We start from the raw sequence: 21,502 nt of genomic DNA on the forward strand, positions 1-21,502 counted from the left end.
GAAAACAATAAAAGTTCTTTTTTAAGATCAGCAATTCATTAGAGTTAAAAATAAAATTCACTACAGCGAAGTTTTATTTTAAATTAGCATTCAAAAATTGGCTTTGCTCCACCAACATCTATACCAGTTGATGGGCCAGCATATTACAAAAGTGAGTAATTTTTAGCATTTTATATGCATCAGGGTCTGTGCTTTTATTCTTTCCAAATAAAAATATTCTTAAATATTCGGTTAATACTTAACAATACAAAACTTTTTCGTACCATCATAGATATTGCAGTGTAAACACCATTGTATGAGGAGAAACCTCGACTTTGCCAAGTATCATCACAAGAGACACTAGTATTTACTGCATTACAGACATAAGCAGTATATTGGGATGTTTTTGTTATTTTAAATGCAGCATCTGATATGGTTTCTACTGTAATTACTTCAGGTTCAGTTGCAATTTTGCAGACAATTTTAGTGTATGTGTTTTTAGTCATTAGTTGCGAAAGATCCACAAGATAACAGAATCTTTTTAAGCAAGTATGCCCATTTTCAGATAAGCGCATTGCATATATATATTTTTAGTTAATATCAAAAATTCTGCTAAATTCATAACCACACTTCTCGGATGTACACAATTTGTAATTATAACCATATTAAAATAATATAATCAATAAGCTGGAAAGTCTTTTTTTTTGTGTACGTGTGCTTTAAGCTAAATTAAGTTTACAAGTTACACTCTGGAAAACATATTAACTGAACAATAATGTATAATACAGTACTATCAGTTATCTTGTATCCACAAAACAAATTTTATTATAATTTTATGCAGAAGTATTAATAGAATCTACCTTGGAAAAATATGTATTTATTTAGCTTTGTAAATCTGTTAGTAGAAGACTAGCACTTGCTGAATTTGCGTTAACAAGAATAAATCAATATCTATTCTTTCTGTATTGACTGACAAATTTCATATGTTCTTAACCCATTAAAAGTATTCGGTTTAAAGGATATAACAGGTATACAGATACACAGATAAATACAGCTTATAGATGACAACTCGTGTTTAAGAAACTTCTCGAAGAAAAAGTTGTTACTTTTAACTTTACATGTTTTGATTAATGGATAATAAAATAAATTACAAAAAAAATTTTCTAGTTGAAAACACAATAAATTTGGAAACAAATATGGACCATGATGAGACTCGTCAAGTCTAAGATTGGGTTTCGGATCCAAGTACTTTTCCATAGACTCGCCGAGTCCGAGTCCGGGTACTCTGACCCGAAAAACCCTAATTAAATTATACTTTTTAGAATGAAAAATGATTGTTGAGATTCTTTGCTAGATTTGAAGGGATTCAATAAATGACATCATATTTTTTAAACATACCTCTATTTTTACTCAAAAACTAAAAATCGCTTTGCATTTCTGACTTTTGATTTGAAATCAATGTTCCACAGCAGTCCGTAAAAACAACAACTTCATCTAGTTTTGTAATAAAATTTGCATGTACTTTAACTTTGAAAACCAGATAAACTATAACTTACTGAGATCGCCGATTGACACAATCACAAGTTAAAAAATATTATTGAAGAGATCAAAAATAGTAAAAAAAAATGACTCTAATGATAAAAAAACTGATTTTTCAGAGTTGCATATATATTATAATCTAATTTTCAAACCTTGATGAGAGGCTGTCCATTAATTACGTCAACAATTTTTCGGCAACTTTTACCTTTCCCTTTCCCCCTTCTTTCCCTTTGGCAACAACTTGTCAAACTTTCAGAAACCCCCTTCCGCTATAAAATTACGTCAACGATTTCTTCCCACCCCTCTTCCCCCACCCCTACACATACATATTAATCAACTTTGATGTTATTTTTAAATATTTATTGGTAGCAGGAAAAAATTTACCTGAGAGAAAATCCTCCAGGAAAAATCGTCCCAAACTATTTTTATTTTTACAACACATAAAATAAACGATATAATAGTTGTTTATAGTATAAATATTTTATACATATATATTAGGCTATAAGCAAAACCTTATATCTTCATTTTTCTTAAATCAACTGACAAATAAGTTGGAGTGTACATACATCAAATGACAAATAGATAGAAGATGCAAGGAATGTACATAAATTGAATGACAAATAGGTAGAACATGCAAGTTCTAGAACATGCGAGTGTCGCTACATTGACTGAGAGTTTTGATATGGGCAGGCAATCTATCAGTTTCAAAACCGTATTTCAAACAAAAAAGTTTTATTTTAATGAGAATTTTTTCATATTTATCATTATTTATGTACAGTAAAGAGTACTGTACATAATCAGAAACAATTCATAAATGTGCCAAACTTTCTGACTTTAACTTTAAACTTAATTTAATTTCACATTGAAAACCAATTATATTTAATAGAGCCTAGTATTAAAAAAAATGCGTTTAATAAAATGCAAAAGCCAAGGTTGGCTTCCTTTTGGGACGTTAGAACCAAAAGTTACAATTTGAAACAATTTTCAGTTTTTAAAAAGCTTTTAACATCTTTATTTCAATGTTACATTTATATTTATGCATGGAACTAAAAAGCCGCATTTTGACATTGAAAAAATCACACGAGGCTTGCAAGCCACAGGTTGCCGACTCTAATTTAAACATTATAATGTAGACTATGTACTTGCATAAATCTTTTTTATTTGCACAGCAGACTAATTAACATTAACTTTGAATAAATAATAGTGTTATGATTAAACATCTTGTATTTGCTTATAAATAGCTTTATTAAAATACTGAAGGTTGAGCAAGTGACACAGGACTTCAAACGCTGCCTAATTTTCCTTTTTTTTAAGTAGTTAAATGTATTTAAAAAAGTTACATCGTTGACATTAATTTGCCTTTACCTCATTTTTTGATAAGTATGGTGTCAACCTATATAAATTATGTAAATATACTCATTTTCTTTTTAGAAAAAATTTACTTTAATGTTGAGAATTAGAGAGACAGAAAAAACTAAAAGAAATCGATAATGTTTTGCTAAAATGAGAATCCCGAATTCTTGAAAATATTAAATAGGAGACAGATATATGAAGTACTTGTATTTCATCATATATAATTGCTTTTACTGGTGAGAAAATTATAGGTCCAAGAAGGGATTTTTATGTAAACCTAAAAAAAAAAGGGGCTTGAAACCTGCCAGAAAGACAAAGAGAACAAGAGAAAAAGTTGACAAAGAGAAAAATTAATGCAAATTGAAACGGCAAAGAGTTAGTTTAAAGATTGGCACTATTCTTCGCACTGTTACAAAGGAAGCTAAGAAATTTTAGACAAACACATTTTTTAGTATGGTATTTTCTAGAAATGAATGGGGAATATTCTGTAAACTAGCCTCCCTCTTTCTTGGAGAAAAAAGCAATATTTTAAGTTCAACCTGGCGCCTACCATGAGGCAGGGTTTTTAACAGGTACAATCTACATTCTCACTCTTTATATGACCAAAGATAAAAGATACATATTACAGAAAAAGTTGTGCTGCAGCTGAAAGATGCAAAAATTTGAAAGCTTTTCAGACAACCTATGCATTCAGAAATGTCAATAAGAAAATTGGAAATGCTTTTGAGCATGAGACGCCATTTACCTGGAACTGAAGGGAAAAACAAGTTCCAGCTGAAACAAAGCAACAAATGCTGCAAGTTATAGTTGAGTTTGAAGAGCTAGAGGAGTTTTAGCTTTGTAAACCATTAAAAGAACGAATTGGAGAGACCACAGAGCTACCTGAGATGATTTTTGAGCAATGCTATCTTCTTTTTAAACGTTTTAAAGCATGAATGGCAACTATAAAAGAACAGTTAAATAATAGTCTCAACATTATAGATGTTTTTAGTCACCCTCAGTTGCTAGATTTTATTGCATAGATCTAAAATATATCTGTTGTTAACGATGATGTAGAAAGGAACATTAGGCTCATTCAAGGTTTTATTGGTCTTACTAAAGATGAAGATCGTCTTCAAATTATTTTTTTTTGTAGTTAAAAAGTCTTAAATAAATAGGCTTAGAGTATGACTGAAAAAGAAACTATTAAAAAAATTTTTTTTTTTTTTTTTTTTTTTTTAACCACAATTAAATTTATAATTTGCCAACAAATATTAGTTATATGTCTCTTTTTAGCATTTTCAGATTTATCAATAAATAACCACCAAGCTTAAATTGTAACAAAAACAATTGCATATAATTTATACACTTGTAGATGATTTTTTTTCAATTTTCCAGAATGAAACAAACTTGTTTTTTCTATAAATAATGAGCTTAACATTAAAAACGTAAAACTCATCAGTAGAGAGCTCTTTTGGAGGAATACCCTTATATATACATATATATATATATATATATATATATATATATATATATATATATATATGTATGTATATATATATATATATATATATATATATATATATATATATATATATATATATATATATATATATATAATATTACAGTAATAATAAAACACAAATAAACTTGAAACATAACTCAGAGTTTTACGTATTATGCGATCATCAGACGTTACAAAAAACCATAACAACAACAAAAATAATGTACAAAAATACAAAAGGGTGTTAGCTTATATGGCGTTAAAGTTGCAGATAACAAATTTGTTTTCGTGGCGACATTTTGATATTAATTTATTTCGTTTATTAAATAGTTTCGTAGATGACGTAATAGTATAGTATTTTTTGGTTAAACAAAGGTACATACCTTTCTTCCAGGTTTAAATGGTTCCGTCCTCTCATCAATAATCTTCCACGTAAGAATAGGATTTGAAAATTCTTTTTTTCCATTTGCCAGATATGTTTAGATTTTGTAGTTTCCTTTTTCTATTATGTAGGAAAACTTTTATAAATAAGGGCACGAATCAGTGTTGCTATACCAGGCGGCGTGACGGCTCTTCGCGGCCCTGTCTTTAAATGTGTGTTTCGTTCAACCAATATAATTTAAACCACTATCCTGTGGTGATGTTTATAAATTGCAGACGTAAATTATATTTTTACTCAGACACATCTTACAAATGACATTGTGAAGGTTGCCAGCAGTTACACGTTGGAATAATTGTTTTGGAAAAATTATATAATACTTTTTTATTGTATAAATTAATAATATTGGTGATGTTTGGAAGACAGCTTTTAACTGACTTTTAATTAATTCCTATTAAATATATATGTTTTTAGAAACTGCTTTTCAATTAGATTTAGAAAATTTTTTGCGATGTTAGTATTTGCATTTTGCGAAAAAGGAAGATTAAACCAAATAATGTTTCGTGATCTTGATTTTGGTTTTGGTGAGACGAGATTTCATTAAACGTACTTGCTGCTAACGCATTGTTATAAAATGATGTTGCTCTATCAAAAACTCCCTTGCTAGATGAAGTATTGCTAATACGGTTAGATATCATAGTTGGTATATTTAATATTACTAGAGGGGTGGTTAGAATTTCTTACAAAAGAAAATTAACATTTCATTCATTTGATATTCATGTGCTTTCAAGTTTCTTTGTATTTTTATGATGAAACAAGAGCTAGATAAGGAACGGATGAGGTAATTTTAATGTTATATGGTTTTTTTATTAAACATTTAGACAAAGATAATCGATCTGTAGAGTTATTTTGCGATTCATGAGTAAAAACTATGCATTAACTCGTTTTATGGATTTTCTTAATCATGAAAAAAAGGTTTGACTTTATCAAAATTACGTTTCCAGAAAGCGGACATTTTTATATGAAATTTAAAGGTATGGCGTTAATTAATTGCAAAACACCTGCATGTGTTCTACCAGATTGGATTAAAACAATCAGAAATGCTCGTTAAAGACCCTCTCTATTTCAGATTGTAAACTATACGCAAGGCATGGTGAAAAGTATAACTGGTTTTATAAGACCAAGTAAAAACAAATGTTTTATTCCAACTCATCTCCTTTGTGAAATTTGTTTTAGAGGAGACTCAAGTGGCATTATATTTCATTGTGACTTATGGAATGGATCAATGTTGAAAACACATTTGTTAAATATTAACATAAACATATAAACAAATGTTGAAAACATATTTATGTTTTCAACATTATTCCATTACAAAAATAATAGGAAAAATGTTATAACTCTGTATACAGAGTACAGAGACCTACATGTATACTACGAAGTTCTAAAATATTTTACATCCAAACTGAATTTTACCTCTTTTTTTTAATAAAAATTCATTTTCTTGCATTTTAAATCTTATTATTTTTGGAAGGATTTTAAAAATTTAACTTGTTCTTTTATTCTCGGTATTTTACATAAAACATAGTATATAATTAATAGTCTAAGATATTGCAATATAAATATTTTAAAAAAATTTAGATTAGCCATAAAAATTATTTTTCTTTGTTACACTTTATTTACCCATGAAAATTTAAAGCCTCTTTATTATCACAGGGTGGCCACAGCTTCTTTAAAATCCTCTAAAGTCTTCTTTTTTGAAAAATCAATAAATTCCTCTCTCAGACAGGTGGGCAGGAATGGCGTGATATCGAACGCTATTGCTGACAATGCAAAAGATTTTTTTTCTTGATTACTTGACCACGACTGTTATGATGTTTTAATGGTTTAAACATTTCAGAAACGCGCTGAAAAAAGAAACGCAAAACTAAACTTGAATTAGGAAAGAAATTAAGAAAACTAAAGAAAAAAAGAAAACAATTCCTCACGAAAAAGAAAGTATTGGATTTAATTGCATTTGAAACAAATTACTTTATAACGTGTTACTAAAGTTACGCAAAGCGCTTTACAAATTACTTTAAATGACTGTATAATAAATGAACAAATTTTATTTATCTTACTGAAAAGTGAAATTGAATTATTAAAAAGAAAAAATTATATTACTTTTAATTTGTATAAACATTTGTTTTGCAAAAAAACATTGTTTAAAAAATTAACGTAATCTTTTTAAAATTAGTAGTTTTTATTCATTTTATGCTCTGATCAAGTTTTAAAAAAAACTTTTAAACAATTCTTTGTCAAAATAGAAACAAAAAAATAACGCTGTTGCTCGCGCAACGGTACCGTTGCTTTAAGTCACGGTAGTGATTTCTGATTGGTTTATTTTCTTCATCTTTCATTTAAAGAATGCATGCCCAAACCAAAGCCTTTAATCGATGTATGTTCGCTCCACTACGTTTATCTCTAAATCAGTCGATGTATGTGTGCTCCACTTTGCCTATACCTAAATTAGTCGATGTATGAACACTCAATGCGTCTATCCCTAAATCAGTAGATGTATGTACACTTACTGCGCCTATCCCTTAATAAGTGGATGTATGTACACTCACTACGCTTTTTCCTATATCAGTCGATGTATGTAAATAATAAAAATCAATGTATCTTTCAATATACAACAATAATATAATAACTTTCAATAAGAAATAGTTAGTCCTAGTGAAGGTCTCGATCACGGATCACCGTAAAAGATGAATCAATGAGATACCGCAATGCTAAACGTACATGCAATTCTTTTTATATTTCTGCAACTAAAACTTTCTACATCAACTAATAATATTCGCAGCCGTGACTTAAAATAAACCAATCAAACTTTACTACCGTGACTTAAAGATAAAAAATTAGAGCAACGGTATCGTTGCGCTAGCCACAACGAAAAAATAAAGCAAATATGTCATTCCATTGGAATGAGAAGATTTATTTAACTTATTCACAATTTAAAGAAACTTAAAAAAATAATCTTTTAAAAGATTTTTAGATTTTAGACATTAAAAAATAGTTTTAAATATAAGATTTAATTTACTCAAAATGTGTTTATTTGTATTTATTTGATCATCGTAATTAATTTTTTTATTTCATATAAAATCATCGCGTAAAATAAAAATAAAAAAAGATCTACGATTATTCGTTACTAGCAGAAAGTAACCCGTAATACGGGTTATAGTCGGTCTGTTACATATTTAATTTTAGTAGCTGTTTTCCACAATTTAAAGTTGCGAAACCTTAACTAATACCATTTCAAAAAAACGCCTTCAAGTTGAAAAAATTATTCCATCTGTAATATTAACATAAAAAGTATGAAGAGTTAAAATAGTTTACCAATTATTATTTAACATTATTTGAGTAATTTACAACTGACATAGGTCATATCAGTGTTAGGCAGAACCATTTTCTTCGACATTCCTAAGTTTAGCACAATACGTTTTTAGTTATTGACACAAAATAATAACACTTCACTATGCTTTAAGTTGATAAAAAAACTAAATTCTTGTTATATTTTTTATAACAGGAACTTTAATTAATTATTAAGATTAAAATAGATTTAAAATATTTTAATTAAAAAGCAAAAAACAAGTGCTTCAAGGTGCCAAACTATAAACATTATCAAAAAAATCAAATTGAAATATAAATACATTGCATTTATATTGCTAAATATATTGCCTAGGTTTATAGTAAACTTTAAAAGCATTGAGTTCAATAACTTAAACTACCAATTAATTATTTTTAACAATAGAATGTAGCATTATTACATTATGACAATTGGGTAATGAATCACTTTGCCTATACTTAAGTTTAAATTGGTGAAAAACAAATAAAGTTTTAGTTTAAAAAGACCAAAATAAATCAAATATACAACATAATATATTATTAAATAAAAAATTACAAATTAAAAAAAAAATTTTAATTAAAAAAAATTAAAAAAATTACGAACAAAAAACGGCAACAAAAAGTCTTCACTGATAGAAGACATTTACAACCTTTTGGCTGATGTTTTTTTCTTCGGTGTCGCCCAACTCCTCGGTATTGATGAGCTCTCCATTAAAAGAAGGGCTCATCCATACCGCCATTACTACACCACTTGTTGAAGGATCTCACCAAGAGAGGCCCTGTGTGTTGGGGAAGATAACTTCTGTACTGTTCAAGTGTTAACGACTTTAAAGTTACAAATAGAAGAATATAATAAAAATTATAAATATTTGCAATTTTGTTTAATCAAAATATAATGCATAATCTCACCATTTTTACAGGTAACAGAAGACGATGCAAAAAATATTAAAAAAAAAATGAGAGGAAATTAAAAAGCGTTAAACATGTGAAAACTTTTATTTTAATAAAAATATGAGTTAAACGTGAACAGTTTAAAAACTTCACATTTATATTAAATAATTCTTCACCTATTGCACATATTTCTCTATACAAAATAATTAAATTATAAAACATAGCCCTACCAATTATGCTTCTACCAGACACTTATGACAAAAAAATATACCTCAGAATAATCAATAAAATAATATTTATATACAAATAAATATATATTTATAATATTTTTTACCTGTTCCCTCATTTGCTTTATAAAGTTGTCTAAAGTAAGAAAAAAGATAACTGAAGCTAAAACTAACTAAAAAAACTAAAAGTAACTATAAGCTAAACCAAAACTATAAACTAAATTAAACTTTAGATCCCAATATCTGTATCTATAAAGACAAAGGTCGGTTGTCCGGTTTTTTGTGAAAATGAGTTATGTATGAGATCTTTTTAGTTTTTTCAGTATCTACAGAGGTATAAAGACTGTTGTCCTACGACCATGTGAAACAAAGTTAGGTCAATATAAAAGGTCTGGTGTCCCCACATTGTTCAAAGGAAACACGTCTGTTGTCTTGGCTTTTATTGAATGATTAAAAGCAGTGATTTTTAATAATGAATTTACCTATTTATCATTTTTAATAATAGACACCAACGTGAAGATAAGCCAAATTTCTATCAACTCAAAAGATAACGAAAAAACAACATCAAAACAATAACAGACAACAATAGCACACACCATAAGTTAACATAATATGCATATAACATAACTTAAGTAACATAACATTCATATATAACAGAACATAAGTAACAACATTACGCAAAATGTTTTAAAATACATTATTATGTATTTTAAAAATATTTAATAATAAAGACTTGAAAACACCTAGACCAAAAGCAGTAACAGTTTGACACCTAACACTGCCGTGTAATCCTCTGGTAAAAGTACATCACTTGGCTGGCAATGTTGACAAATCTTGATCTACACGTGTTCCAAGTCACAGCACTTTAAAAACATGGAAATAACATAATATAAACATATATACCAACTATAAGCACAATAAATATAAATATATATATATATATATATATATATATATATATATATATATATATATATATATATATATATATATATATATATATATAACCTTATTTTAACATAACTAAACTTATTTATAAAACATTGATGTAACACATATAAACACATACACAAACAATAAAAAAACACTTTACATTACTCTACCTTAATTTTTGTATTTTTTATTAGAACTGTAATCCTCATAACAAAATTTAACCTTTACATACAATAACATGTGACATGTCACGTCAGTTTTGGCACAAAATTTTAATTTATATTTCTAAGTTTTCTAAAAATGAACAAAAATAGTTAATAGCATCACAGAAATTTCAAAGTAGTAATAACCAATTTTATGGAAATAGCATTAGTACAACTTTTTGTTGCATAAAAAAGAATTAGGTCTTATCCATACCCACATTTTCCTTCTAAAAAATAAAATATAAGCTCAACAAAAACTGCTAAAAAAAAATTAAGCCAAAAGAAAAACTAAAACAAACAAAATGTAAACGATTTAAAAAAATAAAACGAGTGATCCTTTTTACTTTATATCTAATAAAAATGTCATATATAATTTGCTAAACTATTTTCTATACTTACTTCAATTATAATATGATCTTAACGATAATTTTTTATCTTAATATGAGTTTTTATGTAATATTTCTAAACTAATAAATAACAATTATATTTTAAAAGGTAAAAAGTTTTAACTCGCTTGAGATATCTTTCTCCGATAACCGCGACCATTTTAAGAATGCCCTCTTTCAAATACAGAAAAGCCTAGTAACTAATTAAAACTACTTTAAAAACGAAAGCGAAACGACGTTAAACGTTATCTCTAGCAATAATGTTAAGATTCATTACGCTTCAATTATCACTATATATTATTGCTGAACTTAATCTAGATAGTAGTAGTAGTAGTAGTAGTAGTAGTAGTAGTAGTAGTAGTAGTAGTAGTAGTAGTAGTAGTAGTAGTAGTAGTGTAGTAGTAGTAGTAGTAGTAGTAGTAGTAGTAGTAGTAGTAGTAGTAGTAGTAGTAGTAGTAATAGTAGTAGTAGCAGTAGTAGTAGTAGTAGTAGTAGTAGTAGTAGTAGTAGTAGTAGTAGTAACAGGACCGTAGAAACAAAAATTATATTGGGGGGAGAACAGCACTACCCCGATATAGTTTTGAAAACATTTTTTTCTTAGTCATTGTTTGAGTCAATTTATTGGGGGGCGAATACTTCTGCTGCCTACCCCCTCCCACCCTCCCGTTGCTACGGGTCTGGTAGGAGTACTCTTTTTTGTTTCAAGTTTGTTTTGTTATTATTTTGGGGATACATTGATCATCTGGTTGGTAGACCTGGGCCTTATTTGAATTGCAATATAGAGCATTTCAGTATAATGAAGAGGTTACTTAATCTGTGAGGCTTGTGCACTATTTAAAATCAACGGCACTTTACAATTTACTTTTATCTGTCGGTACTAATACTTACTGGATGAGTTAAGAGTTCTGCATTTGTCTGACTGTGACTGGAGGAGGCCTCTGTAAATAAAAACAATATGGGTAAACATAATAATCAAGATGTAAACTTTTTTGAGGACGTCATAATCAACTTAAGCTACTTTTTATTGAGGAAGTTTCTAACCTCATGAATGCGTCATAAATGTTGTTTTTAACACTAACTTTTAATATACGTAGTATAAGTAAAAGCTTTTAAAATTTTAAACCAATGCTAAAAAATACAAGTTCTGAGTTTATGGTAATATGCTTAATTATAGCAAGGTGCAAAAATGAAAAAAATAATTACCAAATTCCATGTTATAAAGCAATTCACCAAACTTGAGGTGGTGGCATTGGTGGTGGTATATGAACTTTTATCACGAGTGAATCCATGTTCAGAAAAAAGGAATTCTCAGCATTCAAAATGCGGATTATGAATTATTAACTATTGAATTTTTAAACCACAATAAAAAAACGGTTTAACAACTGCTTTGTATAGACTCCTGTGTGAAAATAAAAAATGTTTTCAAGAACATTTCTTAAAATGGTATTTAAAAAAAGTAAAAAGCAAACGAATTCATATCACAAAGGACTTTTAGCTAAATCTTTTTAAAGTTAAAATTGATAACGATGTAAGAAGTTTCTTATTCTATCTCTTTCAATACAACATTCTTCCCTAAATAAACAAGCCTACTTGCGTAACTATTTAAACCGAATCTCTTATTGATTTATTATTAACTATTGAATTATTAAACCACAATAAAAAAACGGTTTAACAACTGCTTTGTATAGGTATATTTTTAGTAACATTTACAACGTCATCCCAGCAAATAATTGTATTTATATATATACTTTTTTTTCAGACTCAACATGGGACGCAAACTACATCGTTTCTAGCATCCGGGCCCTCTTTCCCAGAGGACCTTCTATCGCTGGTGTAGGAATGCAGAAGGCTGTCTTTTTTTTTAGATGGAGGGATCACACCCTATACAGCACCAAAAAAATTGAGGATACAGGGTGAGGAAGATGTGGCTCAAAAGATGTAAATTATTTAACATTTTAAGACATTTAAAATCAATTTACAACTTTAAGCTACTTTTGTAATTTTTTTGGTTAACTATATTTTTGTTTATTAATTTTTGTGTTGTTTTTCAATTTTTTGCATTAATTTTAATGCTATCAAGTTAAATCATTTAAATAAAGACACTTTTTTTTAGCAATACTCAATGATAAGAAATAAAAATCAGTCAAATATTTGATAAAGTTAATCTTAATTCCAAAAGCCTTGGTTTTCACTCAACCAAATTTAATGTAGCATGTCCTAAAACCTAGACATTTGATAATTTGTATAATAATTTTGATAAACATGCATTACAAGGTATGTCATTGAACGAATATTACACAAATAATATTTTATTTTTAAAATGTAATAAATGAAGTAGTTTTTGATAAGTATTATTATGTCTCATGATGTGGTAAAATGTGTTATTTATTATATGTCAATGTTAATATGTTTTATATAAAGTTATAAATTTATATTTTTTAAATGTTGATGTATGTGTTTCTAAGTGTCCGATGTTAGTAGCTAAAATATGTACTATAAACTCAGGATAACTCGATAACCCCCAATAAATTAAACTAATTTTGAAATTCCAGTTGAGCCTTGATACTCCCAATATGGTTTAATAACCCAATTATGGGTTATACTCCCAATAACTCATATTCCCTAAATAATTAATTCCTTGGCCAATTAAAGGTGTGAGTTATTTAGATCTTACTGAAACATCTTATGCTTATTATTAATTGTCGTGATGTTTTATGCTAATAGACTTAGCGTTACCTTCACGTTGATGTTAAAAATGAGAAAAATGAAAAATAATTTTCTCATCTACTTATTCACACTTTTCAGTTTTCAAATAAATAAATTTAGTGCATAACGCGTTAATTTGTTAAAAATGTAAAATAAGTGTTTTAAATAATAATTATGATCCGTTTTTAGGTCAAGTTCCTTCTTTTATGGCTGATTTTGGAAAATTTCCCTACATAAAATAATTTTAGAAATATTCTGAATGTAGATCGTTTTCTAAAAGCTAAAACAAGGTTTCGTTAATCTTCATAGCATTTACTAAAGTCTATAGAATATTGAAACAATGTTATCAAGTTACTTTTTTAAGTACATTTGATACTTTTTTATATTAAATATACTTTTTTGAAATTTTTTTTTCAAAAAAAACTTTTTTTTTATCTCAAGAAAGTTGTCCGCAAAGCGAACTGCAAGAAAATTGTCCGGAAATTGCCACTGAAGCTGAATCAATTACAGTAGAAACCATATCAGATGCTGCATATGAAATAACAAAAACATCCCAACATACTGCTTATGTCTGCAATGCATTAAATACAAGTAATGATACTTGGCAAAGTCGAAGTTTCTCCTCATACAATGGTGTTTACACTGCAATATCTATGATGGCACGAAAAATTTTTGTATTGTGAAATATTAACCAAATATTGAAGAATATTTTTATTTGGAAAGAATAAAAGCAAAGACCCTGATGCATATAAAATGCTAAAAATTACTCACTTTTGTAACATACTGGCCCATCTACTAGTATAGATGTTGGTGGAGGAAAAGCCAATTTTTGAATGCTAATTTAAAATAAACTTCGACGTAGTGAATTTTATTCTTAATTCTAATGAATATCTGATCTTAAAAAAGAACTTTTATTGTTTTCAAAAACTTAAAAAAAAACTTCATATTTAGAATAATTGTATCAAACGTTAACGAAAATAACGACAATAAAACCAACATCAACAAATTCCGAACGAATATTTTCTGTCGCATTTAACTACAATACAAGAACTCATCCTATATTATTGGACAGTTGAATTGTCCGAATTCACAATTCATTGAGTTCATTATTTTTAAAAAATTTAATTTTTATGTAAAAAGTAGTTGCTTTGGTATATATTAAACAATTATAAGTATTTTAATGTAGTTGATTTTATTTTTGCTAGTACATTTACATGCATTTTATTATAAACTATGTTGGTAAATACTAACGCAATATTTTAAAAAAGTAATGTCAAGTTTATTTGTTTATTTAACATCATAAAAACGTACAAAATAATATATTTACGTTAGGTGGTGAGGCCGGCTAAAAATTGCTTTATTTACTACGACATTTATCAAATCACTCGTTTTTAATCAGCGTGAACACGAAAAATACTTTTATGCTATTGTTAAAATTGCAAGAAAAAAAGACAAATTAAACCCGGACCCAAACTCGGACCCAAAAAATAATCGTAAGGACGACTCGGACTCGCTAAGTCTTTAAAGACCAAATATACCCAAACAATATGTCGAAAAGCTGACAGAATTCTACGAGGAAATCTTACTCTAACTTTGGCTTGTTATCAAGGCTGTTGTCCCAGTTCAAAGAATAAAATTTAATCATTCTTTTGTATTTCAAATTATTTTTGATAGTTTTGGTCTTCATGCTGTACCCTGAAACCGCAAATTTCTTTCCAACCCCAGCATTATCAAAAACTTTTTATTCCTAGATACCAAGCAGTCGTTTTCAGAATCTGTATAAACAATATCTTCACAAAGAAGATCCTTGGGTTTTTATTTTAACTCGCAACCAATATTAGCAGAAGTGGAGTTGTACTTAACTTTAACTCGCGAAGGATAAATTGATACTACCTCAAACTATCACTACTAGTTGGAAGACTTTGAGGTATTTTCTCAGTGGGTACTTCAACAGGTATGTATACCTTCTGTATCTTTTCTTTTTTTCTTTTTCTGTTCCATTATCATCCTTTTTTAGCTTTTTGACCACTTTACTATATAAAATAATTTTAATACACCGTGAAAACACTGTGACTGAAATTTTTTAAACACCGTGAAAAACACCGTGACGTCAAGATTTTTAAACTAACTTTTCGCTACCGCTTACAAAAAATTATTTAAAAAAAGATACCATACAAAGAATAAATATAAAAATGCTAGATGTGGAACATACTTAATTGGACCCGTTTTTTGGATCCAGACAGCTAATTTTTTTTATTGCTTTTATAATCGTATTGGCAATCGTTGTTCTTAAAAAGATATAAAATGCGTACCAGGTTATCACATAACTAGAATAAAATCTAAAAGAAAATATAAAGAACTGTCCTTAAGTACATTAGGTAGAGCTCTTTTTGAGTCATAGTATCTTTTTGCATACCAATATCTGCTGAAAAATTACTTTATAAACTTTTAATAAAAGTATTCATGTAATACAAGTAAGAATATTAAAGACTTTATGCTATGAAAGTATGTGTAATTTAACAAAAATTATTAAAACATTTCAAGTTTTTATTATTCACGAATTTTTATAAGTCTTTTAACAATTTGTAATATAATATAATTTATATCGTATATTTACTCTTGTATAATGCGAATGTTTTTTGATACAGAGTTTTTAAATTGCAGCAAAACAATTTTTTATTTTTATTAATCTGATAATAAAAATGAAAATATTGAATTAGAGATGAATTAGAGATGAATATTTAAATAATTTAAAGATATTTTTATATAGACACATCCGTGAGCACGAAAATAGCAGGAATAAAAAGTTATTTGTTTTTTCATTATTACTCTTTTTCTGTATAATATAGAAAGACTAATTTATTATGTGGGTATATACAAGAATGAGATAAGTACATTGAGCATATTAAAATTCAATACATCCACGAATAACGTTTTTTTTTAATAAAGTAATTGTAATTGAGAGAATGTATTAAAATAGCAGTGCAGGGGTGGATCTAGCATTTTAAATAAATTATGCGAAATTTTTTCATAGTCCCCCTTCCAACCTCCCTAGGGAATATAACTCCACGTTTTAAATTGACTTTATATAAAAGTCAATTTAAAAAGTAAAGAAACAGAAAAAGGCGTAGCAAAGCTGCTGCGGACAAGCCTTTTTTAGGAGTGATGCTGCTGTTAATGCCATTAAATAATAACTAATTTGTTTTGTATTGCTTTTGTAATATCTATTTTTAATGAAAATTTTGAACGAAAAAGCCTTGGCTTTTTCGTTCATAAATTAGACTTGTAATTTTAAGCCTAATTTACTTAACAACGAGAAGGTAAGCCAAAGGACTTTGCACTTCATCTGTTTACTATCATTTTGGCTGAGGTTAGCCCTTGATTTCTGGGTTCTTACCTTTCCTTAATAAGAATTTTTTTTTTAATTAATTTTTGTTATGTTTTTTTATTGAAGTTTAATTAATATAAAGTAAATATAGGCTGATAGAAACTCTCTCTCTCTTTATATATATATATATATATATATATATATATATATATATATATATATATATATATATATATATATATATATATATATACTGGGTTCCAGCTGGGATTACTGGGATTGGGTTCGGGCTGGGATTTGTTCTGGGTGCCAGATGGGTCCCATACGGTGTGAAAATAATGCCGCAAATAAAATCTGGGTTTTTTCTGGGATCGGAATAGGCTTCCGTAAATGGTTTGCGGCTGGTTTGAATTGATGGAAGCGTGTATTTTCTAATCAAAGCTGTTTTTTGGCATCGTTTTTATTAAAAAGTTTTGTTGAAATAAACTTACAAGATTCTTTTAAAATGCCATATGCAGTAAGAATTTGGAGTAAATATACACAGGAACTTCATTTGGTTTTTTTATTGTATTTTTGTAAAAAAAACATTTACATAATATGTAAATAAATTTAAAACTGATATCAGCGCCGTGCTGTAACTTTTGGGGGCCCTGTCCAGAAACTAAAAAAAAATTTGTTTTAAATTTGAATCAATTTTTTATTGATTGTATTTAAAAAAACAAAAGCAATTATAAAGTAATATTTCTAGCTCTTTAGCTGGCAAATTCATCAATTATGTCATTGTAATCAATTGTTCTGGCTGCTGCATTTTCAATTGACAGTATTGCTAATCCAGAAAGTTTTTCCTGCGACATAGTAGACCGTAGATAATTTTCAATTGATTTTAATTTTGAAAACGATCGTTCACAATGAGCAACAGTAATGGGTATTGTTAAAATTATTCGATATACGATACATACATTTGAATATAATTCTTCCAAATTCCTTTCTAAAATGAATTGAAAATTCTGTATAATAGTATAATTATCTTCTAAAATATATTTTAAAATAGAAAGTTCATTTTTAAATTCCACTTCTTCAATATCGCCTTCTAAGTGCTTGACCAGATTTGTACAATTAGCATTGAATTCATTTGTATTCATAGTTTTTAGCTTCTTATTATCGAAAAGAAAACCGAAAATTTCATTTAAAGAATTATACGATTCAAATCGTTCTTGCAATGAATCTTTTACAATATCGATTAATTTATAAAAACAATATTGTTTAAATTTATCTTCATCAGTTATAGTTAGATGGTTACACTCATCATCAATTTCAGGAATGAGATCATATATATCAATATCTTCACAGCATTCAATTGGTTCAATTTCTTCTTCTGACGGTTCAATATCATTATCTGGTATATCATCTGTACTAAAAACATCGAAATAGTTATATTTATCATCTGCTTTATTTTTATGGTCTGTATAATAACATTAGTCAGCCAATCTTTTGAGATTACGTACTCTCCGCTTTGGTAATGGTAAACTAGGTTCTGGTGATTTATCAAGACATTCATTGTTTCTACTTGTTAATATTTGCGTATCACGAGAAGGCCGTTCAGTGAACTGTGCTATTACATTTATTGCAACCGATGACTCCCGTGCTTCTTTTATAATTTCTTCGAAATTGTTTTTAAAATCATCAAGCGATAACAGCATAGCACTTGAATGTTGTAATGCAATACTAATTGCCATATCTTTTCGCTGAAGCAATTGGCTAAAAATGTGAAGCTTTGATAACAAGTGATACCAAATTGTTGTTAATACAATAAATTCATAAGAATGTATTTGTTTTATTAAAGATGCAGCAAGAGTTTCACAATCTAGGTAGGTATTTTTAAGTTCATCTAGCGCAAGACTAATTTCTTTAATCTGGTATTTCACGGCTTTTATACTTTCAAAGCGATACTCCCATCGAGTATCGCTGGGCGCCTTCAGATTAATTTTTAAATATTTTACTTGAATAGCCCAATGCTTTGTCGATGCAGCAAAAATCTTATATATATTATTTAATGTAGTGAAATAGTTCTGACTTTTAATAGTGTTTTTTACACTATCTCCTATTACTAAATCATTTTAACCACATGGTGTATACCATGCTTTAGTGTTGATTTCTAAAATTCGACTTTTCACTCCCTTATATACTACTTTCATATTGCTTGCGTTGTCATACGACTGACCACGGCAATCAGCAATTTTGATTCACAGTTTTTCGCCAGTTAAGGACAATATATTTACAAAGCTTAAGAAACTTTCTTGAATACTTGGCTTGTGGTCCGTTATTTTAACATACCGAATAATGATGGACAACTGATCTTTTTTGCGAAAATCCGGTGTTGAATCTATCATAACTAAAAAGTACTTTGATGATTTAATATTATTTACTATTATATGTAAAACTTTAGAAGCTAGTTGTAATATAATCTTGTTTTGAATTTTAGCGGAAAAATATGACGTCACTCTTTTTTCCGTTTCAGTTATTGATTTTAAATGCATTTGTAGTTCTGGAACAAAATCAGAAAGTAATTCAATTACTCCCAAAAAATTACCATTATTCGGTTCAAAAAGTTTTTCGTTGCTGCCTCTAAAAGCTAAATTTCGTTCACTTTAAAACCGCTTTTACTATACATTTCAAAATTATTCGCCACCTTCGTTTTTCTTTCTTGAACAAATCTTCATTGAGATGGTCTACTCCTGTTCTACGTTTAATATTAAATTCTAGAATTCGCCATTTATACGCTGATTCAAGATGTTCCATTAAAGATTCATGTTCAGATAACCGTTTTCCTGTGTGTGCATAGTCAGAAAATCCTCCATAAGTTAAGCTTATTTTTATCGATGAAAACAAACGGCAACAAAAAGCAGAAAATGTTTCCTGTTGAGTTAGAATATAGAAGCCATTTTCTTAATTCTTATTCACCATTTTTCATTTGCCGATAAAAAAAACGTCACTGAAACATCTTCCTTGAGAATTTTTATTTATAATGGATACCTTTTATACATTTTGGTGACTGCTCGACCAAAAACATCCGTTGTTTGTTGTCGATTTCAACAGGCCAAGTTGCAGGATCTAATATATCATATTTAAATTTAGCAGATAAAGTACTGCTCTCTATTTGTGGATTATTACTAATTTCTGAAATATTATCAGATAAAATATCGTCAATATTTACGCAATTGGTTCCTGATTCATCATCTACATTCTCGCTCTGATTATCATCAATATTCTAAAGTTGTGGCTCATTGACATTTTCTTCTACATTATTTTCAAGTTGAGACATACTATTTGAATTACATATTTCAATTAAATTAGTGTTCGAAATTGATGAACTTTCGCCTCGTTTAAAAAATTTATCTAATGATCCAGCAAGCCTATTTAACTCTGCTGATTTCCGGACCTGTTTTGCTCTTTTTTGTGCGCCGCTTTCATAACATCTTTTCGATATTTCTAATTGAGGTGAAAAAATTTACAAAAACAACAGTTTAAAAAATAAATAAATAACTAAAATAAATATAATGATAACAAACTGAGCCTATCTTACCTGACACCTGATGTATTTCTTCTATAAATTTGAATATATGTATATGTTTTCAAACTATGTTCGTTAACACAAATTGAATTTAAAAAGTGAAAATTACAACTTATTAAATATATAAACGAATCGTTAAACCTAAAAATAATGGCTATGTTTTATAAGTCAGCCGTAAATTAATTGCGCAATAATATTAATTAAATAGATCCATAAATATAAAAATATAAGTGTTACAATTATAACAAAATTTAATTAAAAAATGTAAACTAATAATAATACCGTATTTTATAATTTGCGATGGACAATATCCACAAAAAATTAAAATAAAACTTATTTCTGTTTATAACTTTGAAATAATATTACTTTTCACTAATAATACGATATAATAAACAAACAGAAGATAATAATTTGAAGCAAAAAACTGAATTATTATGTATATTTGTTTCAAATTAAATCGTTGCCAACTAGATTTTTTTGAAAGTTAAACGAATTTTTTTTTTCTTCTTTTAATTCGTAGTAATTTATGGTATTGGAGAAGTTTTTCTCGTTTATTTAATAGGGGGCCCAGTGCGATTGCACTTGTTGCACTTGCGCTAGTACGGCGCTGACTGATATGTAACATATCAGTTTTAAAATTATATTAAAAGTGTAAATATGAAGAAAAAAAAACGTGGCATACTCTTAACTTCTTAAATGCTGTAAATTTCATAGCCATGAATAAGTTCAAGAATGTCAACGTTTACTTTTTTTAGACTTGTAAAATGTTTATTTATGTGATAGGCAAATGTTGAAAATTTTTCAAATTAGTTTATATGGTTGACTTACAGTTATGGCTTAGTCACTAAATTACGAAAACAAAATAAACTAATGTTAGTGTGTTTCGTTTTTAATTATCTTTTTCAAGCAAATCTCAATGTCACTTTACAAAATATGGTAAGATTTTACTAAGTAACACTGTCATATCTAAACTTTACATGTTATTTACAAATACATAAATGTTTTACGTTTTTCTTTAAGTTATATAATTTACAATATATTACTTATATTATAAATACTGTAACTGATATTATAAGTTATAATATAAGGTTTTATATGAAAAAATGTTTAAAATATATTGTAAATTATTTGTAAATAATAGTA

At 27.9% G+C, this 21,502-nt stretch overlaps 1 protein-coding gene across 1 annotated transcript; it reads right to left on the reverse strand.

The window, feature by feature from the left end:
• Window positions 1–17,540: 17,540 nt before the first annotated feature.
• Window positions 17,541–19,587, reverse strand: LOC136079439 (uncharacterized). Its single transcript, XM_065795177.1, has 3 exons — window positions 19,444–19,587; window positions 18,290–18,761; window positions 17,541–18,196 (listed from the first exon to the last, which is right to left on the reverse strand). The coding sequence occupies exons 1-3, from the start codon at window positions 19,585–19,587 to the stop codon at window positions 17,541–17,543; spliced, it is 1,272 nt and encodes a 423-aa protein (XP_065651249.1).
• Between the last annotated feature and the right edge of the window lie 1,915 nt (window positions 19,588–21,502).

Source organism: Hydra vulgaris, chromosome 04, assembly GCF_038396675.1.
Source record: "Hydra vulgaris chromosome 04, alternate assembly HydraT2T_AEP".
Taxonomy (NCBI): Eukaryota; Metazoa; Cnidaria; class Hydrozoa; order Anthoathecata; family Hydridae; genus Hydra; species Hydra vulgaris.

Coding starts and splice junctions, on each gene's coding strand:
- LOC136079439 (XM_065795177.1), bottom strand. CDS start 19,587: ATGGAACATCTTGAATCAGCGTATAAATGGCGAATTCTAGAATTTAAT. Junction 18,762..19,443: donor TGAAATGTATAGTAAAAGCG/GTTTTAAAGTGA, acceptor ATTAATCTGAAG/GCGCCCAGCGATACTCGATG. Junction 18,197..18,289: donor ATTACCAAAGCGGAGAGTAC/GTAATCTCAAAA, acceptor TTTTTAGTACAG/ATGATATACCAGATAATGAT.